Below are 27,645 nucleotides of genomic sequence, written 5' to 3'. Positions count from 1 at the left end.
ATTGGGAGGAAGCAGGCTCTGCTGGGGCCACGCCCCAATCAGGGCCCAGCTGGCCCTATAAAGGCATGAGTCAGGAGCTCAAGCAGACAGTCTCTCTGCATTTAGAGAGAGAAGGGCCTGGCTGCAGGGAGCTTAACTAAGTGCCTAGAGTGGAGCAGGGCTGGGGAAAGGCCCAGGCTGCAGGCCTGGTAAGGCCTATTAGGTACTGGGTTGCATGGGGCAGCCCATGGGTAGGCAGAGGCAGCAGGTCCGAACCCCTTTGCCTGTGATGAGTGGCTGACACTGCAGTCTGCCCCAGTGAATGGGGCTAGATAGAGACTGGGCAGTAGCCAATCTGAGATGAATTGGGGGTAGTGGGTGGGGGTTCCCCTGGGAGGGGGAGACCCAGAACTATGGGGGTACAGCTAGGGGGCAGCACCCAGAGAAAGGGGCACCAGGGTTCTGGGAGGGACATGGGGAGCCAGTGGTAAGGCGGATCACTGGCCTGCAGAGGGCGATCCGGATGCTGGAAGAGCTAATTCCCATGGATGACCAGCAGGAGGCGCCGCAGGGGTGAGTCCAACTGAGTTGCACTTTCCTAGTCACCACCCATGTTAACAGAAGTCCCAAAGTATCAAAAGCCATGGACATCTTGTAAAAGGATAATAACCATGGAAATGATGGCTCTTAGAAGAGGTATTCTGAGTCTGCTGCCTTAATTATTTCTCAAGCAACACTGAACAGAACTTTTTTTTCTTTTTCTATACACTGCGCCTGTATAAATTAGTTGGAAACCTCCCCTCTAAGTACTTAGAAAGTATCCTGTGTCCCACTCTGAGAAAGACCTGGCCCAGGAGCCTCCCTCTGTCTCCATACCTGGAAGAAACCATCCCAAGATTTATGTTTACAAGCTGAGCACTTATGAATGGATCTGAGATCTGGACAATTTATCCCAAAGTTCCAACTGTGGCAGTACAGCTAGCCTGTGATAAGTTTATGACCTGATCTCTTAAAGACTCTGCTAACAGATACATTGAGAAGGCCTGAAAGCCTTTTCTACAAGTTCTGTTCTAGTCCAGTCTCCACTTATGACTGGCAACTACACTAAAACACTGCGTTACCCAGCGTGAGGTTTTCAGATAATTTATAAAGCAAGAAAAGATCCTCTCCAGTGCTTTGTCTAAAGGTCTCCTTCGGAGGGTGCATTAGAGGGTGTTCCAGTCATTTTGCTATACTACAGAACTTGGAATTAAAGTGTATCTGGAGCCCCAGAGATGGGCAGTGTTATGCTGAAAGTCTACTACAAATGGGAACCAAACAACCTTCGTTGGGCATTGCTACTCTTTAATGTTTGGGTCTGCTGGTTTTCCTGGACCGGGCAGCGGCAGATGGTTTATGAGAAGTTGGCTTGGATTCTTCTTGGGAAGGGACTTCTGAAATAAAAAATACACAGACGTTAAAAATAAATATAGCAAAACTCCTGGGGTAAATACATCCTGTAGAATCAAGTATAAATCACCCTCTCCTTTCAAATCACAGCTGGGAGGGATCCACTAGAGGGGCAGTGTTGGGAAAGCCCAGGACTATAGTCCCTACTTCCCCTAAATCAGGGTGGATCCAATTCTAAACCGATGAAAGAAGTGCTTTCCCACATAATGCACATTTTGCCTGTGGAACTCACTGTCACAGGATGCCAGTGAGGCCAAGAGTTTGGCAGAGTTCAAAAAAGGATTACACTTACACAGATAACAAGAATATCTAGAGTTACGGAGAGGTAGAATAGTCCTGTGATTAGGGCATTAGCCTGGCCCTTGGGAGACAACAAGGATAACAACCCTGCCCTGCACTGTCTTGTGAGGGTAAACACACTCAGATATTGCATGATAGGGGCTAGATAAGTATCTTAGTAAATATTAAAAATGAGCAAGATTCAAGATAAGTCACCCTGTACTGAATGGGGGTGAGGAGGGAATATTCCTGGGGGCAGGTACCCCATGGCTGCAGGGTTTCTTGTGCTTTTCTCTAAAGCAGTTGGGTCTGTGGCCACTGTCAGTGAAAGGATACTGGGCTGGACAGACCATTGCTCCCACTAATATGGCAGATCCTTAGTTCCTATGTTCCTCAAAGTTAGGGTTGTGCTTTTTTGACATCACACTGTGAGGGAGCCCAGAAGTGAGTGGAGATGGAGAGTGAATTCTCCATCACCCAGGAGAGACGGTCCTGGACAGCTCTTAAAGATAGCAACGAAGAGCATGAGTAAGATGTAGCCAGTCTCCACATTAATGTCTGTACAATGCACCGGAAACAAACTTTTTAAAATGCTAGGCTTGGTCTACACTAAAGCGTTAGGTTCACATAAGGCAGCTTATGTCAACCTAACTATGTCAGTGTCTGCACTACAGCCTTGCTCCTGCCAATGTGAGGGCCTTACTACACCGACATAATACCTCCACCTCCATGAGAGGCGTAGGACTTATGTCCGTGTAGTTAGGGCAATGCAGTGTCCCTGTAGACACTGTTACTTACATGGGCTGTTGGCTAAAATTCTTGTCAATTTCACGGCTCAGTGCTAGAGCTGTGAAATTGACAAGAAAGACTAGTAGGTTCCCTCTTGTGAACCATGCACCTGGCTCACAGCTCAGGCTGTCACTCCAGGATGGGTGGGGGACTCCAGCTAGAACCTGGTTGGGAGCCCTGCTGTCCACTCCCCACCCTCCCAGGCTACCAGCTCCCAGCGGGCTGCTGCTCAGGCTCCCCACTCCGAGTCCGGCTGCCAGGCACTGAAAGCCCTGGCTCCCAGCTCCCCACATTGCCCAGAGCTGTTAGAGTGGGGCTGCTCTGAGCGGAGAAAACAGCAGCATGTCAATTTCATGGCTGGTAGGCTCTGTGCTGTGAAACTGAGCCTGCGCGGGGCTCACAGTTGGGACTGGAAAATCGGGGTGGATGGGGACTCCAGCTGTGAGCCCCACATGGCTGTCAGTGCCTCACATTCCACTGTCAGTGGCCCCACAATGCCCCACTTCCGTTGGTGCAAGCGCTCCTGGTGAGGATGCTCTTCACCGGCAGAAGGAGGGTAGTGTGGACACCAACAGCTGATTGAATTACTGCAGTGGCTGTAGGTCAACCTAAATTAAGTCGACCTAATTTTCTAGTATAGACAAGCCCCTAGAAACAGAGAATCTGATGTATTAAGCATTCTTACCAACTTTCTTTCAAAAACGCTCAGAATGCAGTGGTTCTATTGTTTCTGCTATAGAATAATCTCCCAAGGGAGGTGGTGGATACCTCATCTCTTGGCACATTTAAAATTAGTCTAGACAACACACTAGTAAATGTCCAAGAGGGAATGATCCTGCACTGGCCCTGAAATGGACTAAGGGACCTAGCAGTTGTTTTCTATCTGAGTCCATGAGACATCTCAGAATTCTGATTAGCTCACCTGGTTTTGGTGGTACTTCCTGGGCTTTGAGTGCTTTTTCCAGCTGTTTCTCTAGATCCTGGATTCTCCCCAGAGCTTCTTCCAGATGCTCATCCAGACTTTCTGATCTCTCCTCTGCATCCTGAGCACGGATCTCAGCTTCTCTGAAATACAGAAGCCAGGAAGGCACTGAAACCTGGAGTCTAAGAGACTGTTGGCAAGATATTCAACAGACAGGCTAAGAAAACTGAGATTTTCAGTATATCTGATTGGATCTATAAAAAACAACTCACTAATGTAAATGTGTGGCATTATTAAAAAGATCTAAACCAAATAGTGACTCCTTGGCCCCAGCTGTATGGTCCATGAGCATCAATTACATTTTAAATTAATTTTAAAACTCAATTTCTCCTAACAAAAGGTCAGATGAAATTCAATAAGGACAAATGCAAAGTACTACACTTAGGAACAAATAATCCATTGCACAAATACAAAATAGGAAATGACTTTCTAGGAAGGAGTATTGCAGAAAAGGATATGGGGGTTATAGTGGATCACAAACTGACTATGAGTCAACAATGTAATACTGTTGCAAAAAAAAAAAAAAAAAAAAGCAATCACTCTGGAATGTGTTAGCAGGATCGTAGTAAGCAAGACACAAGAAGTAATTCTTCCACTCAGCACTGATAAGGCCTCAGCTAGAGTATTGGGTCTAATTCTGAGCACCACACTTTGGGAAAGATGTGGATAAACTGGAGATAGTCCAGAGGAGAGCAACAAAAATGATTAAAGGTCTAGAAAAGATAACTTACGAGGAGAGCTTGACAAAATTGGGGTTGTTTAGTTTGGAGAAGAAAAGACTAAAGGGGGACATAACAGTCTTAAAGTACCTTTAAAGTTGTTATAAAGAGGAGGATGACCCGTCCTCTCAATCAGGTGATCCAGTACTCACAGGAGCTGCTCTTGCAGACGTTCTAGTGAAGCCAAGGTCTCAAACTCCTTTCGAGAATATGGGGTTGTTGACTTGCTGGCAGTCATCTCTCTCTAGAGGGAGGAGAGGAAACACCTTCTGTATGGGAGTATGAGGAGCGCAGAGAAACCAACAGAGCTATGCTTCATCCGCAGCATGTGCCTTGTCCAGTTGGGTGCTGGTCTGTCACTACTTAATCGCAGCATGGACAAGCAACAAAGAAGGGCAGGGCATTGCATCAAGGCTCCAATTCAGCAAAGCACTTAAGCACAGGCCTCACTTTAGGCATGCGATCAGTCCCATGAACTTCAACTGGATCTTATCACATGCTCAGAGTTAGTGCTTTGCTGAATCAGAGCCTGAATGAACTCAAAAAGAACATGTGGCACCTTAGAGACTAACAAATTTATTTGAGCATAAGCTTTCCTGGGCTACAGCCCACTTCTTCGGAACTCAGTGGGTAATTGACTTGGATTGCCAAAACCTTCAATACACACCCAGATGGCATGTAGTCGGTCAGGTTATGGGCAGTTTGTGAGGGTGATGTCCTGACTGGAAAGCCCTGATGGTCAGGCTCAGAATGAAAGGAGGTCAAAAGTATGAGAAGGGACAGATAGTTCCTTTAATTGGCTGAGCTTGAGAAGGCCTTACACTTAATGGCATTTGTCTGTCTGTAATGTGATAACTTTTGAACACTGTATATAATCCATTCCAAAATTTCAGGGAGTGTTTTAGTCATTGATAGCCAGAATCCTATTGCTTTTGTGGAAAATCAGAAAACTGAAAAGGGAGGGAAAAAGTGAGAAATGGAGCCCCTGCCATCTGATTAGCACAGCCACAGCTTCTCAGATTGTTTTGAAAGTGCCACTAGGAACTTATCTGCATCTTAGGCACCAAAATACCTTTAAAAATCTGGTCCCAGAGCTCAAGCTACAGTCCAGGTGAAAAGGAAACAATTTGTATGATGAAGATTCCTACCCCAGAGACGGACACCGCTGTTGACTTGAGGGATTTCAAATGGATGTTGGAGTCATGTCCTAGGTACCTGATGGTGTCCTCCATTATCTCACTGCTTACAGTTGGGACGTCACTGCTGACGTCTGGCACAGGTGGCTCCTGCTGAAGGAAAGGTGAATGATGAGTTTGTGCAATGGCTCCTGGCACAACGAAGGCTTTGAGGCCTACATTTCACGTCATATGCAAATGGCAAGAAGCAAAGAAAGGCTCCACTGGAAAGCAGTACATCTTGCGCCAACCACGGCTACTGCACTCACTTGTAAAATGGAGATTTTCACCATGAGTGGCGGGTGGAGCCCCCCTTTGGGGAGGCTAGCCCCCGGCTCCGCCCCTTCCGCCCATGCCCTCCCCATGGTTGGAGCCCCAGACCACTCCCCCTCCCCCACAGCTGGAGCCACAAGTCCCCCCAGCCGCAGGAGCCCTGGGCCAGCCGAAGCCGAGTGCCCCCCTCGGCTGGAGGAGCCCTGGGCTGGCTGAAGCCCCAAGACCTCCCCCCAGCCCTGCCCGGAGGCACCCTAGGCTGGCCAAAGCTGCGCCGTGCCTCCTCTCCCTGGACCCAACCTGCCCAGGGGAAAAGCGTCTGTTAGAAGACGCTTTTGATATGCCCCATGCAGGTTCCGGGTCAGCTGAGGCAGCAGTATGTATGTGCCTTCTCGGCTGCCCCGGAACCTGCATGGGGCATAATAAAGCAAAAACTTTGCCGCCAAACCCCACAACTGGGGGTCCGACAGCCGCGGCAGCGCCAGGGGAGGCAGAGTCACCCTTGCCTATTATACCCGCCACCTAAGATTTTCACCTTTTCCCCTAACACTTCTTCCCCTTTCACAGATTTCTTATCAACATCAACATCTTCAGTTTTGTCTTTTCCACGTTCAGAAGAAGTCTCAGAAATTTCTTCAGGTAAAGAATCCACAACAGTTGAGTGCATCTGTGGCTGGGTCTCCTGTAAAGCAATGCGAGGGACTGGTCAGTAGCACTCTCATCTGGGATTCTGTCCCTCCACATAACATAGACAAACACCAAAACAATGCAACCAATCACCAATCTTGTCCTGCTTAAATTTTTAAACAAGAAATAAATGGAAGCTTAGCTGGCTTACTACCCAGCCACCTCAGGAGGGCTCGTTTCAAATCCATTTAAATCACAAGTTACATGATGTTGGTGTCTCCTCTAAATCCTTAATGGACCCTTATGAACATTACAAACCACTACATGGTTTGGCAAAATCTGTTCAGAATTGGCCAAGGAATGGGGTAGCAGGGTGACTGCAGAGCAGTGCTGAATGTGGGAAAGCTCAAACAATATCTAATGTGATGTAAGCAGATGAAACTCTATTCAAATCAATGGAACTGAACCCACTTCCATCATATTTGAATATAGCCCATCATGTCTGAAATTAGACCAATGTTAGACCTACCATCTAAAAAATTTGAATCAAATCAAATTCTCACAGGCAACATCCATCTGTCCAGCTACATACGGAATGAAGCTAGTGTTACCCAGGGTTCTTTCAACCCAAAGCTCTTGGTAACTTTTACTCTGTGCGAGGAGGTGTCAGGAAATAAATCAGGGGAGCAGGGCCGGCTCCCAGGCACCAGCCGACCAAGCAGATGCTTGGGGCGGCACCTTAGAAGGAGCGGCCAATGTTGGGGTGGCGGGAGGCGCTCGTGGTGTTTTTGTTTTGTTTTTTTGTTTGGCGGGCGGCGCTCGAGGGTTTTTTAATTTTTTGTTTGGCGTTTCGGCGGCGCAGTGCACCGGGGGTTTGGGCGGGCCGGCCTGGCACTCCAGGAGTTTGGGCGGCCCAGCGTGGTGCTTGGGGGGGGGGGGGGGGAGAAGGGGGCTTGGCCAGCCCAGCCCGGCGCTCCAGGGGTTTGGGCGGCCCGGCAAGGTGCTCGGGGGTTTGGGCAACCTGGCGAGGCGCTCGGGTGGGTTTGGCCGGGCCGGTGCTCCGGGGCTTTGGGCGGCCCGGCGAGGCGCTCAGGGCGGGGCTTTGGGCAGCCTGGCGCGGCGCTGGGGGGGGCAGGGGTTTGGGCGGCCTGGCGCTGAGGGGGGGTTGGGCGGCCCGGCGTGGCGCTGGGGGGGGCGGGGGTTTGGGTAGCACAGTGCTGGGGGCGGGTTGAGCAGAGCGGCGCTCGGGGGGGGCGGGGGTTTGGCCGACCCAGCGCAGCGCTCGGGGGGGGGGGGGGGGTGTTACGGAGGGGCGGCGCTCTTCTTTTTTGCCTGGGGCCGCAAAAAAGTTAGAGCTGGCCCTGCAGTGGAGACACGGCCGTCCGACCAATAGATGGCTGGCACAAACAGGACAACACACGAGTGCTTTCACTTAAAGCTAAACTTTACTTAGACTCAAGCACTTACACACGTCCGCAACAAGATTAGTAAAACACTCCCAACCCTTGATAATTACCAAAGCTGAGTGTGGGTCTCGAGTGGCACAGTGACAGCCCGTCTGCCAGTGGGGAACACAAGATGCATCCAGAGGGAGAGACTAGTCCCGAAGAGTCCCCAAATGAATCCCTTTATTTATACATTAGTAATAGAATGACATGTCCCTTAAAGAAACCTTGTTAAGTAAGCAGTTTCAAGCAAGAGGTTCCTTCTGATTATTGATTAACCAGGTGAGGGGATTTTTTCCAGAACTTGCAGCCTTGAGACCTCAATAGACATTCCTGGGGCATAGCCTATTCTTTTAAAACGCATGTATCAGCAACTTCAACACAATTCTTATCAGGAAGGATGCAGGGTCAAGCTGCCCTTTCCATGGCACCCAAAACCCCCTCCCCTCCTGCCTTGGTCAAGCTGCATGGCCATTTTACAGCCTGCTGACTAGGTTGCTTTTTAACAATAAGCCATAGTGGTTTCAAGCACTTTACTGGTTTGCCAAAGTCTCCCCATACACTAGAAGCTCTCATACCATTATGAACTCCTGTGCAATCCAAACCCCAGGATTCTATCAATTTGCAATCTCTTGGGAGAAGCAGAATTTACCAGGCAACATCAGAGGGCCAATTTTCAGCTGGTGTCAACTGTCACAGCTCCACTGAAGCTATGACAATTGACACCAGCTGAAAGTCTGCCCCCATTGGAAGCATTTTAGGTGTCACAAACTCCATCATCATGAACTCTAATAATCCCTCCAAGGTGGAGTCTTGAATGCAGAGGGCTCTATAGGCTGAATCCTTCTGGAAACTGAACCATAGTTTCTTCAGTTGGGAAAGCCTTTCAAGCAGCTCCCCAGCCAAACAGGTTCTACTTTGGCTGGCAAATGCTAAGTCTGTGTGTACCTGAGGCCCAAACAGGTTCCTCTGCTCTTCTAAACTCAGTAAGGAGACTGGAGAGCCTTTGAATTCAGAAAGCAGGAGATTGCAGGTATTAATCCAATCAAGGCACTCGGTCTGGGATGAAATAACAGAAGAGACAAATTACAAGAGGGAGAGAATTGATATTTCATTCACTCCTGTGATTAAATAACTCCATCCTTCTATCTATGGTATTTATATGGCCCCATCTATCCTCCTCCTACCAAGGAAAAGGAACATACACTCCTCCTAAGCCTTCAAGCATGGAGCCTTTCATGGGCTAATCACCTATTCCAGACAATATATTTAACAAGCTGCCAATTGGTTTGGCCCAACAGTGTAGTGACAGCACATTGTCCTGAAAGCTCGGGGCAGGGATCAGAGTTCAGGCACCAAGTTTGTTTGTTTTTACCCCATAAGCCAGCACAGACCAGAAGTGCTGGGGAGAAGCATTCTCAACCCCTGCAGGAAGCATTTCCTCACACCACTCTGGGACAACCCCATTTGTTTGATGCTTAGAACAATGCGAGGCTTCAGAGGGACACATGCTCAGTATTCCTTAATGGTAGATTGGATCAGCCCAACAGGAGGTGGCCTTTGAAGGTATTGGGAATTCAAGAAGGGAAGAATGGAGATATGCAGTACTAGAGGGCACCTTCCCTGGCTCCTCTAAGATAAAATCCTGCAGTTAACATGTTATCTGCATAATAGCTTTACATATATATGTAGAGTCAGGAGACATGAGGACTAGATAAGGAAGTCTTGCCCACTGCTGAATAGGGTACTGTTCCCAGTATAGCCACGGGTCTCTCTCCTTAGGCTCAGCAAAACCCTGGATACAACTACCTAGCCCAAGTGCCTGACATGCTTTAAACTAGATTTGAGTGTATTGCAATTCTTATATGGATTAGATCCTACAGAAAAGTCCCAAGGCATGTACGCTGGAACAGTGTAAGGAAGGAATTAAGTCTGAACATGGCCCAGACGTCTCAAAACTGTGCAGCTTTTGAAGTGGTCTCTGGGGTCAGTAGGAAACTGCTGGAAGGAATCCATGAATGGAGGTAGAGTTTGACTGGAGGAAGTGTTGAGGGATTCTCTGGAGCATTGAGAACAGGAGTACTTGTGGCACCTTAGACTAACAAATTTATTTGAGCATACGCTTTCGTGGGCTACAGCCCACTTCATCAGATGCATGGAATGGAACATATAGTAAGGAGAGATATACACACAGAGAACATGAAAAGGTGGAAGTAGCCATATCAACTCTAAGAGGCTAATTAAGATGAGCTATTATCAGCAGGAGAAAAAAACCATTTGTAGTGATAATCAAGATGGCCCATTTTAGACAGTTGACAAGAAGTGTGAGGATACTTAACATGGGGAAATAGATTCAATCTGTGTAATGACTCAGCCATTCCCAGTCTCTATTCAAGCCTAAGTTAATGGTATCTAGTTTGCATATTAATTCAAGTTCCAACGAGAAACTGCTGCGTCTGTTTTTGAAGCTTTTCTGTTGCAAAACTGCCACCTTTAAGTCTGTTACTGAGTGACCAGAGAGGATACAGACTAACATGGCTGCTACTCAGACATCTGGAGCATTGGGGTCTCTAACCAGGGTCCTTATCATTCAATTAATTTGATTATGTTTTAATTCACTACTGACCATTGGTGAACCATAAAGGCTGAATATATTGCTGCAAGAAAGAAATATTTGGTGGTGGTTTGTGGCTTTCTACGCTTGGGTCTAAGATGAAGCAAAAATGTTCTGTCAGTTCAAACTCCTTCCTGACTCCCTTGTGTGTGTTAGCTTTGTGCCAGTTCTTCCTCTTACTCTTTCACAAATAAACCCAGGATGATCTGGACCATACTGTGGACAGACACTGTTACCTTGATTTTCTCCAGCTCCCGCAGCTCATAATTGTGGTCTGAATCCGCTTCAGCTTGTTTCTTCCGAACTGTAACATCTACCAACTCCTTGCAGCAGCTGAGGAGACACAGAATGACACCCACCCTCTAAGCCAGCGGTAAGCAACCTATGGCACATGTGCCGAAGGCAGCACGCGAGCTGATTTTCAGTGGCACTCACACTGCCCGGGTCCTGGCCACCAGTCGGGGGGAACTCTGAATTTTAATTTAATTTTAAATGAAGCTTCTTAAACATTTTTAAAACCTTATTTACTTTACATACAACAATAGTTTAGTTATATATTATAGACTTAGAGAAAGAGACCACCTAAAAACGTTAAAATGTATTACCGGCATGCAAAACCTTAAATTAGAGTGAATAGATGAAGACCTGGCACACCACTTCTGAAAGGTTGCAGACCCCTGCTCTAAGCAATGCTCTCAAACACCTTTTTCCCCTTGGTCAGAATTGTGCAGGATCCTGTTGTTGCAACAAGACACAGTGTGATCACACATAGCAGGATTTTTAAAGCAGCGCCATGTACAGACAAGGGCAGCCCATTCCTTTGGGTTTGTTTATTAAGTGATGCATTTGTCAGGTTTTTGATACGCCTTAGAGAAGGGGCTGTGGGAGGATGTAGGCCTATAAGACTGTGCTTAATCTCTCCAGTATTACAGGAGGGCTGCAACATAGTAGCAAACTATTGAGAGAGAATGTTTAAGTTTCCTGACCAGCCAAGTTCTCTCTCTGATATTACTCCCAACAGTTCCATTTGAATTAAGAGCTTCCTCCCTCACAGACCAGCTTCTCCTTGGCCCAGTAGTGAAGTCAGGTAAAGGCCCTAGAGGCATTTCTTGCCAACCTGTCATATCAGCTATACCCTTTAGGGCACCACTTCCTTCAGCTTCCATAGAGTGGGAGAGAAGCAGCTCCCTCCAGGATCTTGGAGAGAGCCTTAGAAGGAGCCCACTTTGAAACCCACCCCCCAGCATGGGTATTAGCAGGAGATGGCCAGGCAGACTCAAACTGGGAGCCTGTCCCAGCAGAGGAGGAGCAGCAGCATATGAATGTGTCTGTCTTCATGCTCTGTTCTGTCTCTCTCCCCTCACCCTTTTCTTGGGTGTCTCTTTCCTCCTTTTCACCCTTCTTCTCATTTCTCCACTCAGTCACTGAGCCAGCCAGCAAGTCTCTCCAAACAAGTCCCCGTCCCCTGGGTCACTCTCTTTCACCCTTCTTCCAGTATCCCTCTCTCCCTTGTCTCCTGTCCCATTTGTCCCTTTCCCAGGTTCCATCTCCTTCTGGAGCTGAATGGGAACTGTTACCACACAGCATTACTGGCACAACAGACAGTGGAATCCCAGAGGATTGGGCTCTTGTCTGTTTTCCTTTATAAAACATGCACCACATTAGAGCATGATTCTGTAGATGCCAATATTATAGCCAGGGGACCCACTGCTTGCTTTATAAACTCAAAGTCCTCCAGGATTCCCCAATCATTTTCTTCAGCATGACGTTTACCACGTGAATCTCTGATATGTCTAAGAGATCCGAACAATGCTCATACCAATCAAGCCCTCAGTGATTACATAGCTGTGGGTGCTGAACAACACAAGTCGTTCCAGCTAATGTTATCATTAACTTATACTTGAAATGTTTCCTTCTGAGTGCCACACAGCATTAAAGTTGCATTTTTATGATCCCACCCACTTTTGGGGAGATCATACCTCTCTTCAGAGGGCTTTCCCATCACACTAAGGATTTTTTTCTAATGGGAAAATCCCATAGGCAGGTGAGGTCCCAAGGCTTTATTAATACCTCATTACGTAGCTGGAGAATCTGCTCAGTTTGGGAACCAGGTTCATAGCTTCTTCCTCTAGTTTATAGCCCCTTAGCCTCTTGAGCTCTTGATCCTTAGCAGCTTCTGACTCATTCTCTAGGAGACCCTTATTGGAGGAGTGGTCAGGTACCATCAAAGCCAGGAAATTCACTATCCACATGGTCAGGTCTTTGTGGAGATCAATCATCTGCATAGAAGTTCAAACTAAAGGATTAAACTGGATCAAGAATCTGGAATGGTAAGAGGGTGTCTGATTTGCAAAGTACTCTGACTTTAGTGGCAAAGTTCAGATGTGTGGGTAAATATACTGACACTCACTACACTTGTAAACTGCCCCTCTAAGATAGAAAAGATGTTAACATAGGATGAAAACTATCAATCAGCCACACAGCTTCCAGGAACCAGGAGTATCCCACAACTCTATGGGGCACTGATGGGGCATTTCAAAAATAACTTTGTGGCAGCTGCCAAACAGGATTCTAGGGTGAATCCAAGATCCAACAGGACCAAGCAGCTATCTGAGCTGGAAATGGGAAAGTCACTCTGGAGGAGACACCAGATGAGACTGGAGATCAAGAAAAGATAGCTGCAATCAGGAGCTTATTTCCAAAGGATTCTGGGGAGACTGGAGTTAAGGTTTTCACACCCTTCACCCTGTTATTTTCTCATTTATTTTCTCTAGGAACTACTTCTCATAGTGGAAGGATACATTACAGACCTCTACCCCGATATAACGTGACCTGATATAACACGGTAAAGCAGCGCTCCGGGGGGGCGGGGCTGCATGCTCTGGCAGATCAAAGCAAGTTCGATATAATGCGGTTTCACCTATAACGCGGTAAGATTTTTTGGCTTTTGAGGACAGCGTTATATCAGGGTAGAGGTGTATTTAAACAGGAAATATAAAATTAAATGATCCATACTCTTGATATAGCAATAAGCCACTGCAGGGAGGGCAGTGGTAGGCTACTGGGACACTTCTCCAGTGGCTGAAACACACACATGCATACTCTTCCCTGCCTTACTTCTATAATAATCCATACAGTATGGGGTCCCAAAGATTTTCAAAGCATAGGCCACATCTTCATAGAGAGATTGTCTCATGGACCAGCTTCGTTATTGTAGCCCACTGTTGTATATTACAGGTCCCCACCTGTGCCAAAGCGCAGAGGACAGGTGTGTGTTACAGCCTGCTACTGCCTGGCCCTTTAGCTCAAGTTGAAGCAGCTTATGCTTTTAGCTCTGGAGGTCTCAGATTCAATCCCTGCTGAGTCAGCTGTCATGATGAACTTCCTTCCCTGTGCAAATAAAATAACATCCCTGTGCCAGCTACAGCAATTGCCTACACTGAATAGCATTTAATGTTGGTTTAACTATCTTTGAGTGCAGTTTAACACATGGAAACAAAGCCAATGAGACAGCCAGTTAAGTCCAAAGCAGACTGCAAAGGGATTTCACAAAACTGGGTGACTGGGCAACAAAATGGCAGATGAAATTCAATGTTGATAAATGCAAAGTAATGCACATTGGAAAATATAATCCCAAATATACATATAAAATAATGGGATGTAAATTAGCTGTTACCACTCAAGAAAGAGATCTTGGAGTCATTGTGGATAGTTCTCTGAAAACATCCGCTCAGTGGGCAGTGGCAGTCAAAAAAGCAAACAGAATGTTAGGAACCATTAGGAAAGGGATAGATAATATGACAGAAAATATCGTAATGCCACTGTATAAATCCACAGTACACCCACATCTTGAATACCCCATGCAGTTCTAGTCACCGCAACTCAAAAAAGATATATTAGAATTGGAAAAAGTATAGAAAAGGACCACTAAAATAATTAAGGGTATGGAACAGCTTCCATATGAGGAAAGATTAAAAAGACTGGGACTGTTCAACTTAGAAAAGAGACGATATGATAGTGGTATAAAATCATGAATGGTGTGGAGAAAGTGAGTAAGGAAGTGTTATTTACTCCTTCACATAACACACGAACTTAGAGTCACCCAATGAAATTTATAGGCGGTAGGTTTAACACAAATATAAGGAAGTATTTCTTCACACAAAGCACAGTCAGTCTGTGGTACTCTTTGCCGTGAGAACTATAACTGGATTCCAAAAAGAATTAGATGACTTCACAGATGATAAGTCCATCAATGGCTATTAGCCAAGATGGTCAGGGATGGAGCCATGCTCTTGGTGTCTCTACCCTCTGACCTCCAGAGGCTGGGAGTGGATGACCCGAGATTGATCACTCAAAGATGGCCTGCTCTGTTCATTCCCTCTGAAGCATCTGGTACTGGCCACTGTCAGAAGATAGGATATTGGGACAAGATGGACCATTGATCTGACCCGATAGGGCTGTTTTTATGTTCCGTTTTATGTGTAAGTAGCCAGCTGTCCATGGACCACTAAAGAATCCTCAGAGTGGAAGTTCAAATATAACAAAGAGAGGGTTGAGTTAACATAAAATTGGAATTGGTGAATGCATATAAAATAAAACGAGTGGGGAGCTGCTCTATAATTCTATACTGGCCCAGCATCCAAATCTTGGTACTTGAGGCTACTAAATGGGACGTCAGGTCCAATTCAGACATCTAGTTGCACTTTTCCTGGACCACTAAGGGCTAGGAGTCCTGAGAAGACCGTATCTTACAACTGGAGCCATTGGAAATACATGCAGTAGAAATTTCATGCTCAGATTAGGGCTGCTCAGTGAAGTGTGCTTGAATTTACAATGGCTGCAAAGAACTATCAGATGTTGCTATGGCAGCTGGGGAACAGCTGGGTGTGTAAGAGACCCCAGCCACACCCACTACACCAGCAGCTGTGAAGAAGGGTGATGCAGGAGCCACTCTGGCAGATCAGTGGCACTTGAGGTTCCCCCTGCAACTGATGGAACCCTCCAGGCTCTTTGTCTGCTGGGTTTAAGGCTGCTTGGTGCCCCCAGAGCAGCAGAAAATAGTCCCAGTGGATCAGAGAATCAGGGCTTCCTCCTTTTCACCAGCCTGAGGAAACAAGGAAGAAAGAAGGCAGAAAAGGAAAGAGAACAAGAAAGATGAGAAATCTTAGCCATAGAAGAAGGATAATAGACTTCCAGAGCCATCCAGCTGCAGATCCCAGGACCCTGGGGTGAGGCCCCCAGCAGCAGGCCTACTGACTGGGCTTGGACTCTGCCTCATGAAAATCTGTAAGGATAACATTTCAATTATTTCACTGCTTGCCATTTTAGCAGAAACGTCCAGCTAGTACATTTTACCCAGCATGGTTAGATTCACCCGAAGGAATACTCTACAGGTGAGGAAGGTTGAAAGTTTTAAAGATGCAAATAACTGAATGCTGTATCTAGTATCTGATTGTTTTGTGGTGTCAACTCAGGAATCTGGGAGAGAGGGCAAGAAAGAAGCTCCAGGACACTGGAAGATTTCTAGAGAGAGAGAAGGGGGTGGGAAGATCTGACAGGTCTCATGGAGTGAATGAAAATTCTCGAGGTGGTGTGTGGGTGGGATTTAATATAAAGACAGGGTTAAATACCCATTTTGCCTAAAGCTACCCAATATAGTTATTAATATATTTACTAAACCACTTTGTTAGCCAACACATATAATTATATGGCCACACACCATGTTAACAAGTATTATGTGCACTGTATTAATATTATATACATTATATCAAATAGGAATGTTGGGTAGTTATGCTAACTAACTTGTATTCTGTTCACTTATGTCAAGATATATATGTGATATTACACCCCATATTCTTTATGGAAATATAATTATGATATGAATATAGTATAACTAAGATATACTTTATGCAAGATGGCTCATGTAAGGTATCATTGGAAAGGTTATGATTTACTGAGTGTGTTTATCCAATTTGTATGCATGTATCATTTTTGTATCTGAAGCTGGGAATATTAACCATGTCTCTGTATTTCAAATGTGCTCTGTGGGATGAGGCCAGACAATGTTAATGGCTGACTGAAGAAATGCACACAAGCACAAGGATCACCCCAGGAACCGTGTGCAATAGAAACCTCTCCGAGATAGCTCTACACAATGGGAACTGTTTGACCCAGGTCAGATAGCTCTATACATTGGGAACTATTTGACCCAAGTCACAGCAAAAAAGCTTTCCAGCAAGTGGGGGGAAGATATAAAAGAGGGACAATGACAACATGAGTGGTCCTGACTCTCTACAACAACCCACCTGAAAACACCTGAGGAAAAAAGACTGAACTGTGAGAAGTGATGGTCCCAGCCTAAGATCTTTAGCCTGCGTGAGAAAATCTGGGAAAGCCAAGGCAACTGGTGCCTTAAGAATCTGCCAGCCTGTTTATCACTCAGGGTGAGAATTTGTTAATTAGTATCCTATCTATCTAGAGTGTTAAGCTCAGTCTGCGGTGTTTGTTTATTTACTAAAGTAATCTGCTTTGTTCTGTTTGCTATCCCTTTAACCACTTAAAATTCACCTTTTGTAGTTAATAACTTATTTCTTGTTTATAATAAAATCCAGCTTATGTAATTTCTAACTGGGGCGGGCAAGAAGTTGTGCACATCTCTCTTCATATTGAGGAAAAGGGCGGATTTTTATGAGCTTGCACTGTGCAGATTTTTCTATACAGTGCAAGACAGTATTATTTTGGGTTTATCTCCCAAAAGGGGTGTGGCGCACGAGTGCTGGGGGAGTCCTCTCACACAGAGCTAACTTCAGCCTGTGACTACAGCGGGGAGTGGCCCTACCTGTGTGTGTGTGTGAATTAGGTGAGCCTAATTCAGCAAAGCAGGGAGAAGGAACCCTGGCTGGTTGAGCAAGAGAGGCTCAGTGAAATCCCAGTAAAACAGGTGGCACCCCAGAAGGGGGGTCCAACCTGTCACAATATATATCTGACAATACTCTGCAAATGAAAGGTAGCTTTTGGTATTCACAAATATGAAACCTATCAAAGATACATGAATGGTGTGTTCCAGTACAGGTTGGGTTGTGCCTCCATGGCCCCTAGCACTTGGAATGTGCTTTCCAAAACAAAAGATAGGGAAGGAACAGGTTGACAGAGGAAAACAAGGTAAAAAGGTGATTGGTGGATTTTAGTCTTGGGTGACATATAAAATGTTTTTAGCCTGTAAACAACCATACTATAAATAAGGCTAATTTGAATGCATACTTCGATGCACACCTTCTGTGTAAGGTGAACTGCATCCTGAACTGAAAGCGTTGTCAAGCAAGTGGCTATACTTTAGACAATGAACTTGTTAACATTGTCATGTACTTTGAAATAATCTGATTTTTTTTTTTAAATTAGAGATTTTAAAAACTCTTTGCAGAAGCCATTGGAAAAAATCTATAAAATGTGGCAAAATTTTTCATACATTTCCAATGGTCCTGCTTAAAGTCTAGTTTATGTCACTCTACTGGGTCCTCTCTGACTCAATAAGCAACAGCACTGAAGAACTCTGAAAGGATCCCTGCCAAGCCTTCTTTTGCCAGAAAGATAGAAACCATAGTGCTGAGCTTCAAAAGGAGAGGAAGAGGTAAAGGCACAGGGAGATTCCTCTGGATTCTACCCTAAACAATAATAAATATACAAAAATAAAATAAGAGAATGAATGCTAGACAGATGTGCTCCCATCCCAAACCCCCTCCGGCATATACCTACTTCCTGTGTGAGCTGTATGTTGTCCTTCTCAGCCCCAGAAGTTGTGGTCAAGATCCATTGTTGAATCATCTTAAACACATCACCTGAAACGACCCTGAAGAAAAACAAACCCAAAAACCGAAGTATCAGAGGGGTAGCCGTATTAGTCTGAATCTGTAAAAAGCAACAAAGGGTCCTGTGGCACCTTTAAGACTAACAGAAGTATTGGGAGCATAAGCTTTCGTGGGTAAGAACCTCACTTCTTGCATCTGAAGAAGTGAGGTTCTTACCCACGAAAGCTTATGCTCCCAATATTTCTGTTAGTCTTAAAGGTGCCAAAAACCAAAGTGACTATAGTGCATCAGATCTGACTCCAAGGCTCTCATGGCTCATACAGAAATCTAGCTTCCCAACTCAACTCTTTATCTGGATCAGCAAGATTCTCTCCTATCTTTCCTGCATACATGTTTCTAGCACAGATCACACATGCCACAGGAGTTGAAGTAGGAATGTATTCTCCTTATACCAAGAGTCTTCTGGCTCAGCTAACTTTCTGTTGTTGTTATATTTTTACTTTAACCCACTTCCCAGGAAAAGAGGGTAAATTTGATGCACTTGCAGCATGCAGGTGCTAAAACAGTTTGGCTTTGACTTCTAATTGATTTAAGTGCTGATGAAGGAGGTTGGGGAGCCCACGGGTGAAACCCATGAGTCGTTTTCAGGGTGTAGTCAGAACAGAGAGCTTGTATCATGGTCTCTAACTGCAGGAGAGTGGAACTAGGAGCTAAGGAGCAGTCATCATAAAGATCATTCCCAGACAACAACAATAATTAAGGAAAATGGAAATCTGGGGGGAAAGAGAGCTTAGATTAACAAAATATTCAGTCAAATAACTGACAAACTATATTAATCTCTTGTATGAGGTAGTCAAACTGGGCATGAGAGCTTCCAATAATGGGAATTCTGAAGTCACAAGTTCTATGTAAATGTGATTGACTTACAGTGGAAACAAAAGTTGTATATTGATTTGCTTCCTTGTGATGGATAAAGAAGGCTAAAATGTGTTTTAAAAGTAGGAGAGAGGTTCCTGTTGGATTTTTACATTAGAAATTCAGTCCAGCTTGTCCTTCCTGGGAGGCTCTATGGATTACTGACAAATAACAGCATTATGACAAGAGAGTATCTTGAGCAACTGGTTTTCAGTCAGAATATTCAAACTCTGGTTTTATTTATGTTTAACATGTATTTAATTCAAATGCCTGACAAACAGTTGTCATGAAAGATTTGTCATTGCCTCTCTACTAGTTAAAGACTGAGAAAGCTCCCAGTCTACTTTTGTGGTCCTCCCAGAAAAACTCTAGCAAAAACAACGAGGAGTCTGGTGGCACCTTAAAGACTAACAGATGGTTATTTGGGCATAAGCTTTCGTGGGTAAAAAACCCACTTCTTCGGATGCATGTTTGAAGAAATGAGCTTTTTACCCACGAAAGCTTATGCCCAAATAAATCTGTTAGCCTTAAAGGTGCCACTAGTCTTAGGGTTACCATACGTCCTCTTTTTCCTGGACATGTCCGGCTTTTCGGCAGTCAAACCCCCGTCCGGGGGGAATTGCCAAAAAGCCGAACATGTCCGGGAAAATGGCGGTTCTGCTCCTCCCCGACTCTTCGGCTCTGTTTAAGAGCCGGGCTGCCCGAGAGCTACCGGCTTCGGGCAGCCCCTGTGCCTCCAGACCCTGCGCCCCCAGCCGGGCACTTCCCCGCCCGGGCTCCGGCGGCGCAGGGTCCGGAGGCACGGGGGCTGCCCAAAGCCGGTAGCGCTCGGGCAGCCCGGCTCTTAAACAGAGACGAAGAGTCAGGGAGGAGCAGAGCCGCCGCGGCTGGAGGCTCTGCTCCTCTTCGGCTCTGTTTAAGAGCCAGGCTGCCCGAGAGCTACCGGCTTCGGGCAGCCCCCGTGCCTCCGGACCCTGCGCCGCCGGAGCCGGGAGCGGAAGTGCCCGGCTGGGGGCGCAGGGTCTGGAGGCATAGGGGATGCCCAAAGCCCGAGCGCTACCGGCTTCACGGTTTGCTGGGCAGCCTCCAGACCCTGCGCCCCCGGCTGGGCGCTTCCCGTCCCGGGCTCCAGCTGCGCTGGGGAAGCGCCGGCTGGGGGCGCAGGGTCTGGGGGCTGCCCGGCAAACCCTGAAGCCGGTAGCGCTGGGGCAGCCCTTTCCCCCTGGCTGGGAGTGGGAGGGAGGAGGGGGCGGAGTTAGGCCGGAGTTGGGGTGGGGCTAGGGGTGGGGAAATGGGCGGGGCCAAGGCCCGTGGAGGGTCCTCTTTTTTTATTTATGAGATATGGTAACCCTAACTAGTCTGCTTGTTGTTTTTGTGGAAACAGACAACCAGGGCTACCCTTCTGATTCTAGCAAAAACAGAGATGATAAGCCTTGAGTGCTGCTGATATTGCTTGGATAAAAAACCCAAACAGAAACCCATTGTTCCCTTTGAAGACAGATTTAATGGCCACTCACTTAATGATGAGGAGAGGTCAGGCTTTGAGGTCCATTTGGTCCTTGGCTTCTAACTCCAAGGTTGCCAAGTAAGTGTCAGCTGTGATGGGGACACATGTACTAGGAACTCTGCACAACTCATTTCACAGGTATTACCAAACAGCCATCAGATGGGAATGACTTTTAATCATTGCCAATCTGAACCAAATTTCAGCCAGTGGCCTAGAGGTGAAAGGCTCTGTAGCCCATTACCAATCTCCTGTTCCAGACAGTGTCCACCACACAAGAACATTTACCCAAGCATGTGAGAAGAGCAAATTGTATCAGGATAGCCCCAGAGAAGAATGAACAATACTGGCAAGGACCTATCTTACGAGGCATTAGGTTTTCTATTTCTCCGATCCTCATGAGACTGTCCGGAACCTATAATTGTCATCAGTGCAGCCACCTGGGTCAGCCAATCAGGAATCACTCGAAACAATTTCAGCCAATCAGAGTCATGCATGCCAGATCCTCGCTTGTTGGTTAGCATCTTGAACGTCCAATCTTCCATACTGCTCACTAAACCTGTCAAAATCCTGGTTACCCCTGTGGGGGGAAAAGAGGAAACTTTATCTGTATTCCTTCAGTCAGTGAAAAGTGAGCTTCAGAATCCAGCAGTTCAAAATTCAATGATAAGAGAAATGACTACACTATGCATGAACTTAGCAGGCTTGAATTAAAGATTAATTGTTTAGTAAGGACCTAATTCAAAACCCACTAAGTCAATGGGTGTCTTTCTGTTTATTTCAAGGAGCTATGGTTCAGACCATAAATTTCCTACATAGCTCAATCAATTTCAGATTCCTAGCTCTAAGCAATGGCCAATATCACAAGAATCAGCAGCCTTGTATTCATTCAAAAGCACTGGATCAAGACAGACCAAAAAGGATCTGTCATTGCTATGCATAGAGCCTTTCACAGTATGGTTTTATTTATTTACTTGCCAAGAATGCCTCATACATAAAAGCGCAAAACTTCCAACACAAGCACCCAACTTCTGCCTGGTAAATGTGCATGTGTATGTGCAAATTATAAAGGTGTGTGTAAAATGGGAAACTGCCTGTGCAAAGGTGTGATTACCTGCTCATTTACCCATTTTGCATATGCAAATGTGTATTCTCTGTCTGCTGAGCTGCATGTAACTATACACATTGTCATTATCCACATAAAGTGTTTAAGCTCTCTTTGAATCCTACTAAAGGTGCTGGCTTTGGTGATGTCTTGCGGCAAAGAGTTCCACAGATTGTGCATTATGGGGAAAAAAGGATTTCCTTTTTCAAATTTGTTGCCTTTCACATTCACTGATTGTCCCCTTGTTTTTTATTAGAAGAAAGGGTAAACAGGAGCACCAGACTTACCTTTATTCTGTATATCTCTGTAAGGTCCCCTCTTATCTAAACTAAATGGTCTGGTCGTATCAATCTCTCCTCACACAGAAGTCTCTCCAGGCCTCTACTCATTGTCACCCAATACTGACCCCCTTCTATTCCGATACACAGTTTTGTGGAGAGGGTGATCAGAGCTTAGCACAGTATTCAGCTGATTGAATGCTATTTCTTTATGTTACGGCATTATGTTTTCAATATCACTAGCCTGTTCCTTATAACTACTTAACATTTTGTTTGTTTCTACCACTGCTGCACACTGAACACTGGTTTTATTCAGCTGTTCACATTGATACCTCTGGTCTCTTTCCCGAGTGGTTACATTAGTTTAGAACCCAGCAATAGTTCTCAAATGACTTTTTCCAATGTGTATTACCTTACATTTGTCAACACTGGATTTCCTCTGCCACGGTGCTACCCAAGCCCCTCATTACGTTAGGACGCCCTTTAGATTTCACTGATTTAAATTATTTTGTGTCATCTGCTGATTTTGCCAGCACACTGCTCACCTCTTTCTTCAGATCATTAATAAATATCTTACACAATACTGGAGCTAGTATAGAATCCTGTGGCAACCCATTGTTAACTTTTTTTCATACTGAAAATTGACCATTTAGCCCCACTTTTTTCCCCTATGTCTCTTACCAGTTTCTATGATTATTAAGAGCTTGTCTACACCGGACATTTGTTTGCGCAAGCCAGGGTGTGAATTTACAGTGCACTAACTTGCCATACAGTAATATCCCATACGGACACTACTACCATGCACTAGAAGTTTCGCAGTGCATTTTGATGTACTCCCATTTCAAACTGCAGTATGTCAAAAAAGCACATTGCAGAACTTGCAGAGCGCTGACTAGGGTCAGCTTGGTGACTTTAGCATGGCAGGCTAATGCACTGTAGATTCACACTCTGGCTTCCCACACAGTAACATCCTGTGCAAACAAGACCTTACTTTCTTTAGTAGCCTTTTGTGAGGGACTTTGTCAAAGGCTTTTTAAAGTCCAAATAAATTATATCAGCTAGTTCTCTTTTAATCACTTGTTCATTGACACACTGAAGGAAAAATTGAATGACAAGATGGGTAATTTCTTACCATTCTCCCCATTTATTCTTACGCTGTACTGCTGGCAGAGCTCATTTGCACGTTCATTTATTTCTTCCATGGCCCTGAGCTCTGGAGGCAACACCCCATTAATGTCCTTGTGACGACTAAGCACTGTTTGTCCCAGCTCTGTCCAGCGTTTCTGCAGGTTGGCAGCAGTCTTGAGGGTCTCCTTCTTCATTAGCAGAACTTCCCCTCCATATTGCTCCAGGTCCTCATTCAACATCTGAAAAGAAAGTAATGAACATGTCATCCCAGAAAAAGCTCTCAGCTGCCTGGGTCATCCCCAGATGTGCAACAGAAAGTTGATGGATACCCTTTTGGCCCAAGATGAAAAAGTGCAAACTAAGCCACTATATAACAAACGTGGAGCCTTGCTTTATTTCTATCCTTCTTAGCATTTGTAGAGCTAAATATTAATTATTTGTTAGCAGCTTAGTTTGTAGGCTAGGGGAATATGCTTGTCAGAAAGTCTTACATTTTCCAAGTTCTTGAAGTCCTGTAGGATTTCCTCCAATATCTCTCCCTTCGTATTAGAGAAGCTTGCTTTCCCGCTAGAGGGACAAGGAGGGAAATTGAGAAGGGATGAGATACAAGAGAAACATTACTCCTGAATGAGCTAAAGTAAACTTATAATGTGTGCACGTGCTGCTACATGCTATATCCTGTACTTGAAACAGAGGCCTTTTTGCTAAGGGAAGGGTCTTTAGGGCTTCCTCCCCACCACTGACTTACACTCCCTCCCCTAGAATCACAAAAGTGTTTGGAGTCCCTTGTAGGAAAAAAGATTGCTTCAAACACAGAAGGAATGGAAGGCAAACAAATACTGGATGTTTAGTCCTCAGTAAGGCTGTGAATGAAACTGACAAAATGCTGTTCTTCACTAATACTGTAATCATCCTGGAAAAAATCTTCTTAAAATAATATTTTTATTCCTATTTTACTTTTTAAATGTGTAGCTCAACAAGTAAGTAGAATGAGGATGATAACCAAGTTAATGTTACTATGAGAACATTACATTTTGCATCTTCTGACTTTTAGTGTCTCATTTTGTAACCTTAGTGTTCTATTAAAATAAATTTTGGTATTTCACTTATTTGCATTTAAGTATAAAAATTATCAAACTTAAACAACAAACAAGAGCACTGTCAGACCAGTGAGAGAGTAAGCTTTCAGAAAGAAAACTCTGGTTATAAAGTCAGAGGGTGGAATCCTTGGTCCATTTGAAGTCAATGGAAAAACTCCCAGTGCCTTCAATGAGGTCAGGTTTTCCACCCGAGGTGTGGGAGGCTACTGGATAAACACAGTAGAACCTCAGAGTTACGAACACCAGAGTTACAAACTGATCAGTCAACCACAGACCTCCTTTGGAAGCAGAAGTTCGCAATCAAGCAGCAGCAGAGACAAAAAAAAAAAAAGGAAATACAGTACAGTACTGTGTTAAACATAAACTACTAAAAAAAAGGAAAAGCAGCATTTTTATTTTGCACAGTAAAGTTTCAAAGCTGTATTAAATCAATGTTTAAACATTTGAAAGAACAACTAAGACTGAGGGGAAAAACAACTGAGGAGAGTTGGCAGTTTTTCAAAGGGACACTATTAAGGGCCCAAAAGCAAGCTATTCCGCTGGTTAGGAAAGATAGAAAAAGTGGCAAAAGACCACCTTGGCTTAACCACGAGATCTTGCATGATCTAAAAAATAAAAAGGAGTCATATAAAAAATGGAAACTAGGACAGATTACAAAGGATGAATATAGGCAAACAACACAGGAATGCAGGGGCAAGATTAGAAAGGCAAAGGTACAAAATGAGCTCAAACTAGCTACAGGAATAAAGGGAAACAAGAAGACTTTTATCAATACATTAGAAGCAAGAGGAAGACCAAAGACAGGATAGGCCCACTGCTCAGTGAAGAGGGAGAAACAGTAACAGGAAACTTGGAAATGGCAGAGATGCTTAATGACTTCTTTGTTTCGGTCTTCACCGAGAAGTCTGAAGGAATGCCTAACATAGTGAATGCTAATGGGAAGGGGGTAGGTTTAGCAGATAAAATAAAAAAAGAACAAGTTAAAAATCACTTAGAAAAGTTAAATGCCTGCAAGTCACCAGGGCCTGATGAAATGCATCCTAGAATACTCAAGGAGCTAATAGAGGAGGTATCTGAGCCTCTAGCTATTATCTTTGGAAAATCATGGGAGACGGGAGAGATTCCAGAAGACTGGAAAAGGGCAAATATAGTGCCCATCTATAAAAAGGGAAATAAAAACAACCCAGGAAACTACAGACCAGTTAGTTTAACTTCTGTGCCAGGGAAGATAATGGAGCAAGTAATTAAGAAAATCATCTGCAAACACTTGGAAGATGGTAAGGTGATAGGGAACAGCCAGCATGGATTTGTGAAGAACAAATCATGTCAAACCAATCTGATAGCTTTCTTTGATAGGATAACGAGCCTTGTGGATAAGGGTGAAGCTGTGGATGTATACCTAGACTTTAGTAAGGCATTTGATACGGTCTCGCATGATATTCTTATCGATAAACTAGGCAAATACAATTTAGATGGGGCTACTATAAGGTGGGTGCATAACTGGCTGGATAACCGTACTCAGAGAGTTGTTATTAATGGTTCCCAATCCTGCTGGAAAGGCATAACAAGTGGGGTACCGCAGGGGTCTGTTTTGGGACCGGCTCTGTTCAATATCTTCATCAACGACTTAGATATTGGCATAGAAAGTACGCTTATTAAGTTTGCGGATGATACCAAACTGAGAGGGATTGCAACTGCTTTGGAGGACAGGGTCATAATTCAAAATGATCTGGACAAATTGGAGAAATGGTCTGAGTTAAACAGGATGAAGTTTAACAAAGACAAATGCAAAGTGCTCCACTTAGGAAGAAAAAATCAGTTTCACACATACAGAATGGGAAGAGACTGTCTAGGAAGGAGTACGGTAGAAAGGGATCTAGGGGTTATAGTGGACCACAAGCTAAATATGAGTCAACAGTGTGATGCTGTTGCAAAAAAAGCAAACATGATTCTGGGATGTATTAACAGGTGTGTTGTGAGCAAGACACGAGAAGTCATTCTTCCGCTCTACTCTGCTCTGGTTAGGCCTCAGCTGGAGTATTGTGTCCAGTTCTGGGCACCGCATTTCAAGAAAGATATGGAGAAATTGGAGAGGGTCCAGAGAAGAGCAACAAGAATGATTAAAGGTCTTGAGAACATGACCTATGAAGGAAGGCTGAAAGAATTGGGTTTGTTTAGTTTGGAAAAGAGAAGACTGAGAGGGGACATGATAGCAGTTTTCAGGTATTTAAAAGGGTGTCATAAGGAGGAGGGAGAAAACTTGTTCACCTTAGCCTCTAAGGATAGAACAAGAAGCAATGGGTTTAAACTGCAGCAAAGGAGGTCTAGGTTGGACATTAGGAAAAAGTTCCTAACTGTCAGGGTGGTTAAACACTGGAATAAATTGCTTAGGGAGGTGTGGAATCTCCATCTCTGGAGATATTTAAGAGTAGGTTAGATAAGTGTCTATCAGGGATGGTCTAGACAGTATTTGGTCCTGTCATGTGGGAAGGGGACTGGACTCGATGACCTCTCGAGGTCCCTTCCAGTCCTAGAATCCATGAATCTATGAATCTATGTTTTGTTTAGAGTTACAGACATTTCAGAATTACAAACAACCTCTATTTCTGAGGTGTTCATAACTCGGAGGTTTACTGTGGTAGGAAGTTTTCTACAATCTGGATTCATAGACAGAAATGGATTTCAGGATTTGATACCTAGGATCTGTTGAAAAAACAAGCCACAGTTATTATTTGAGGACATTGTATTAAAAGTGTTTAGTTGTTTTATATTTTTTTCTCTCTACTTTCCCCCTTAAGAAAGACTGTATTGTACCTAACGTTGCCACTGAAGAAGACTTGTTTTGGAGCTTGTCTACACTGGCAAGTTTTTTCGATGAAACAATTTCGACAAGGAAAAATCGACAAAAGCAAAGTTGCCAAAGCGTGTCTACATTTGCTTCCACTGTCGACAGATCGTGTCCACATTCGGGGCATCTTTGTCAACAGCGAGAGCAATGGACTGTGGGTATGTATCCCACAGTGCCTGGCGACACCATCCATCGCTAGGTGTTGCGGGAATGTGGAAACGGAGCACGGCTCATCCTGGGATGTGCAAAATGTACTGTCATGCACCGCTTTCTGTCCCACCCTTTCAAAGGTTTCTGGCTTCCTTTCGCACCCTTTTTCCAACTGTCATTCTTTTATAGTGTGCACCAGCATCTGCAGTGAGAGAGGATGGATCCCGCACTTCTCTCCTATGTGCTGTTAGCTGTCGTGAGGACATCGCGCATGGCAGCACAGTTACTCTCAGAGTTACTTGCAAAGTTAGCAGAGGATGAATCACAGGCCTCTGAGTGTGATATGGACAGCAGCAACTTATCTGTGCTTTGTGCATTCACAGAGCAGCTGCATACGGTAGACCATCACTTTTGGGCTAGGGAAACAAGCACTGATTAGTGGGATCGCATTGTCATGTAGATGTGGGATGACTACCAGTGG

The 27,645-nt window shown here is 44.9% G+C and overlaps 1 protein-coding gene across 1 annotated transcript in view; it reads right to left on the bottom strand.

The window, feature by feature from the left end:
* Positions 1-1,306: 1,306 nt before the first annotated feature.
* The window catches only part of AXDND1 (axonemal dynein light chain domain containing 1), a 77,241-nt gene continuing 50,902 nt past the window's right edge, over positions 1,307-27,645 (bottom strand). The window contains exons 15-26 of the mRNA XM_054036435.1: positions 23,558-23,633; positions 23,071-23,305; positions 20,922-21,135; positions 18,084-18,177; positions 12,402-12,610; positions 10,568-10,664; positions 8,666-8,776; positions 6,181-6,327; positions 5,346-5,486; positions 4,350-4,441; positions 3,419-3,561; positions 1,307-1,412 (exon numbers count right to left, since the gene is read on the bottom strand). Coding sequence (XP_053892410.1) covers positions 1,324-1,412; positions 3,419-3,561; positions 4,350-4,441; positions 5,346-5,486; positions 6,181-6,327; positions 8,666-8,776; positions 10,568-10,664; positions 12,402-12,610; positions 18,084-18,177; positions 20,922-21,135; positions 23,071-23,305; positions 23,558-23,633 — 1,648 coding nt within the window. The 3' untranslated portion in view covers positions 1,307-1,323. The remainder of the gene's footprint in view (positions 1,413-3,418; positions 3,562-4,349; positions 4,442-5,345; positions 5,487-6,180; positions 6,328-8,665; positions 8,777-10,567; positions 10,665-12,401; positions 12,611-18,083; positions 18,178-20,921; positions 21,136-23,070; positions 23,306-23,557; positions 23,634-27,645) is intronic.

This window comes from Malaclemys terrapin, chromosome 8 (assembly GCF_027887155.1).
Source record: "Malaclemys terrapin pileata isolate rMalTer1 chromosome 8, rMalTer1.hap1, whole genome shotgun sequence".
Lineage (NCBI taxonomy): Eukaryota > Metazoa > Chordata > Testudines > Emydidae > Malaclemys > Malaclemys terrapin.
This window is presented reverse-complemented; position numbering and strand designations above follow the sequence as displayed.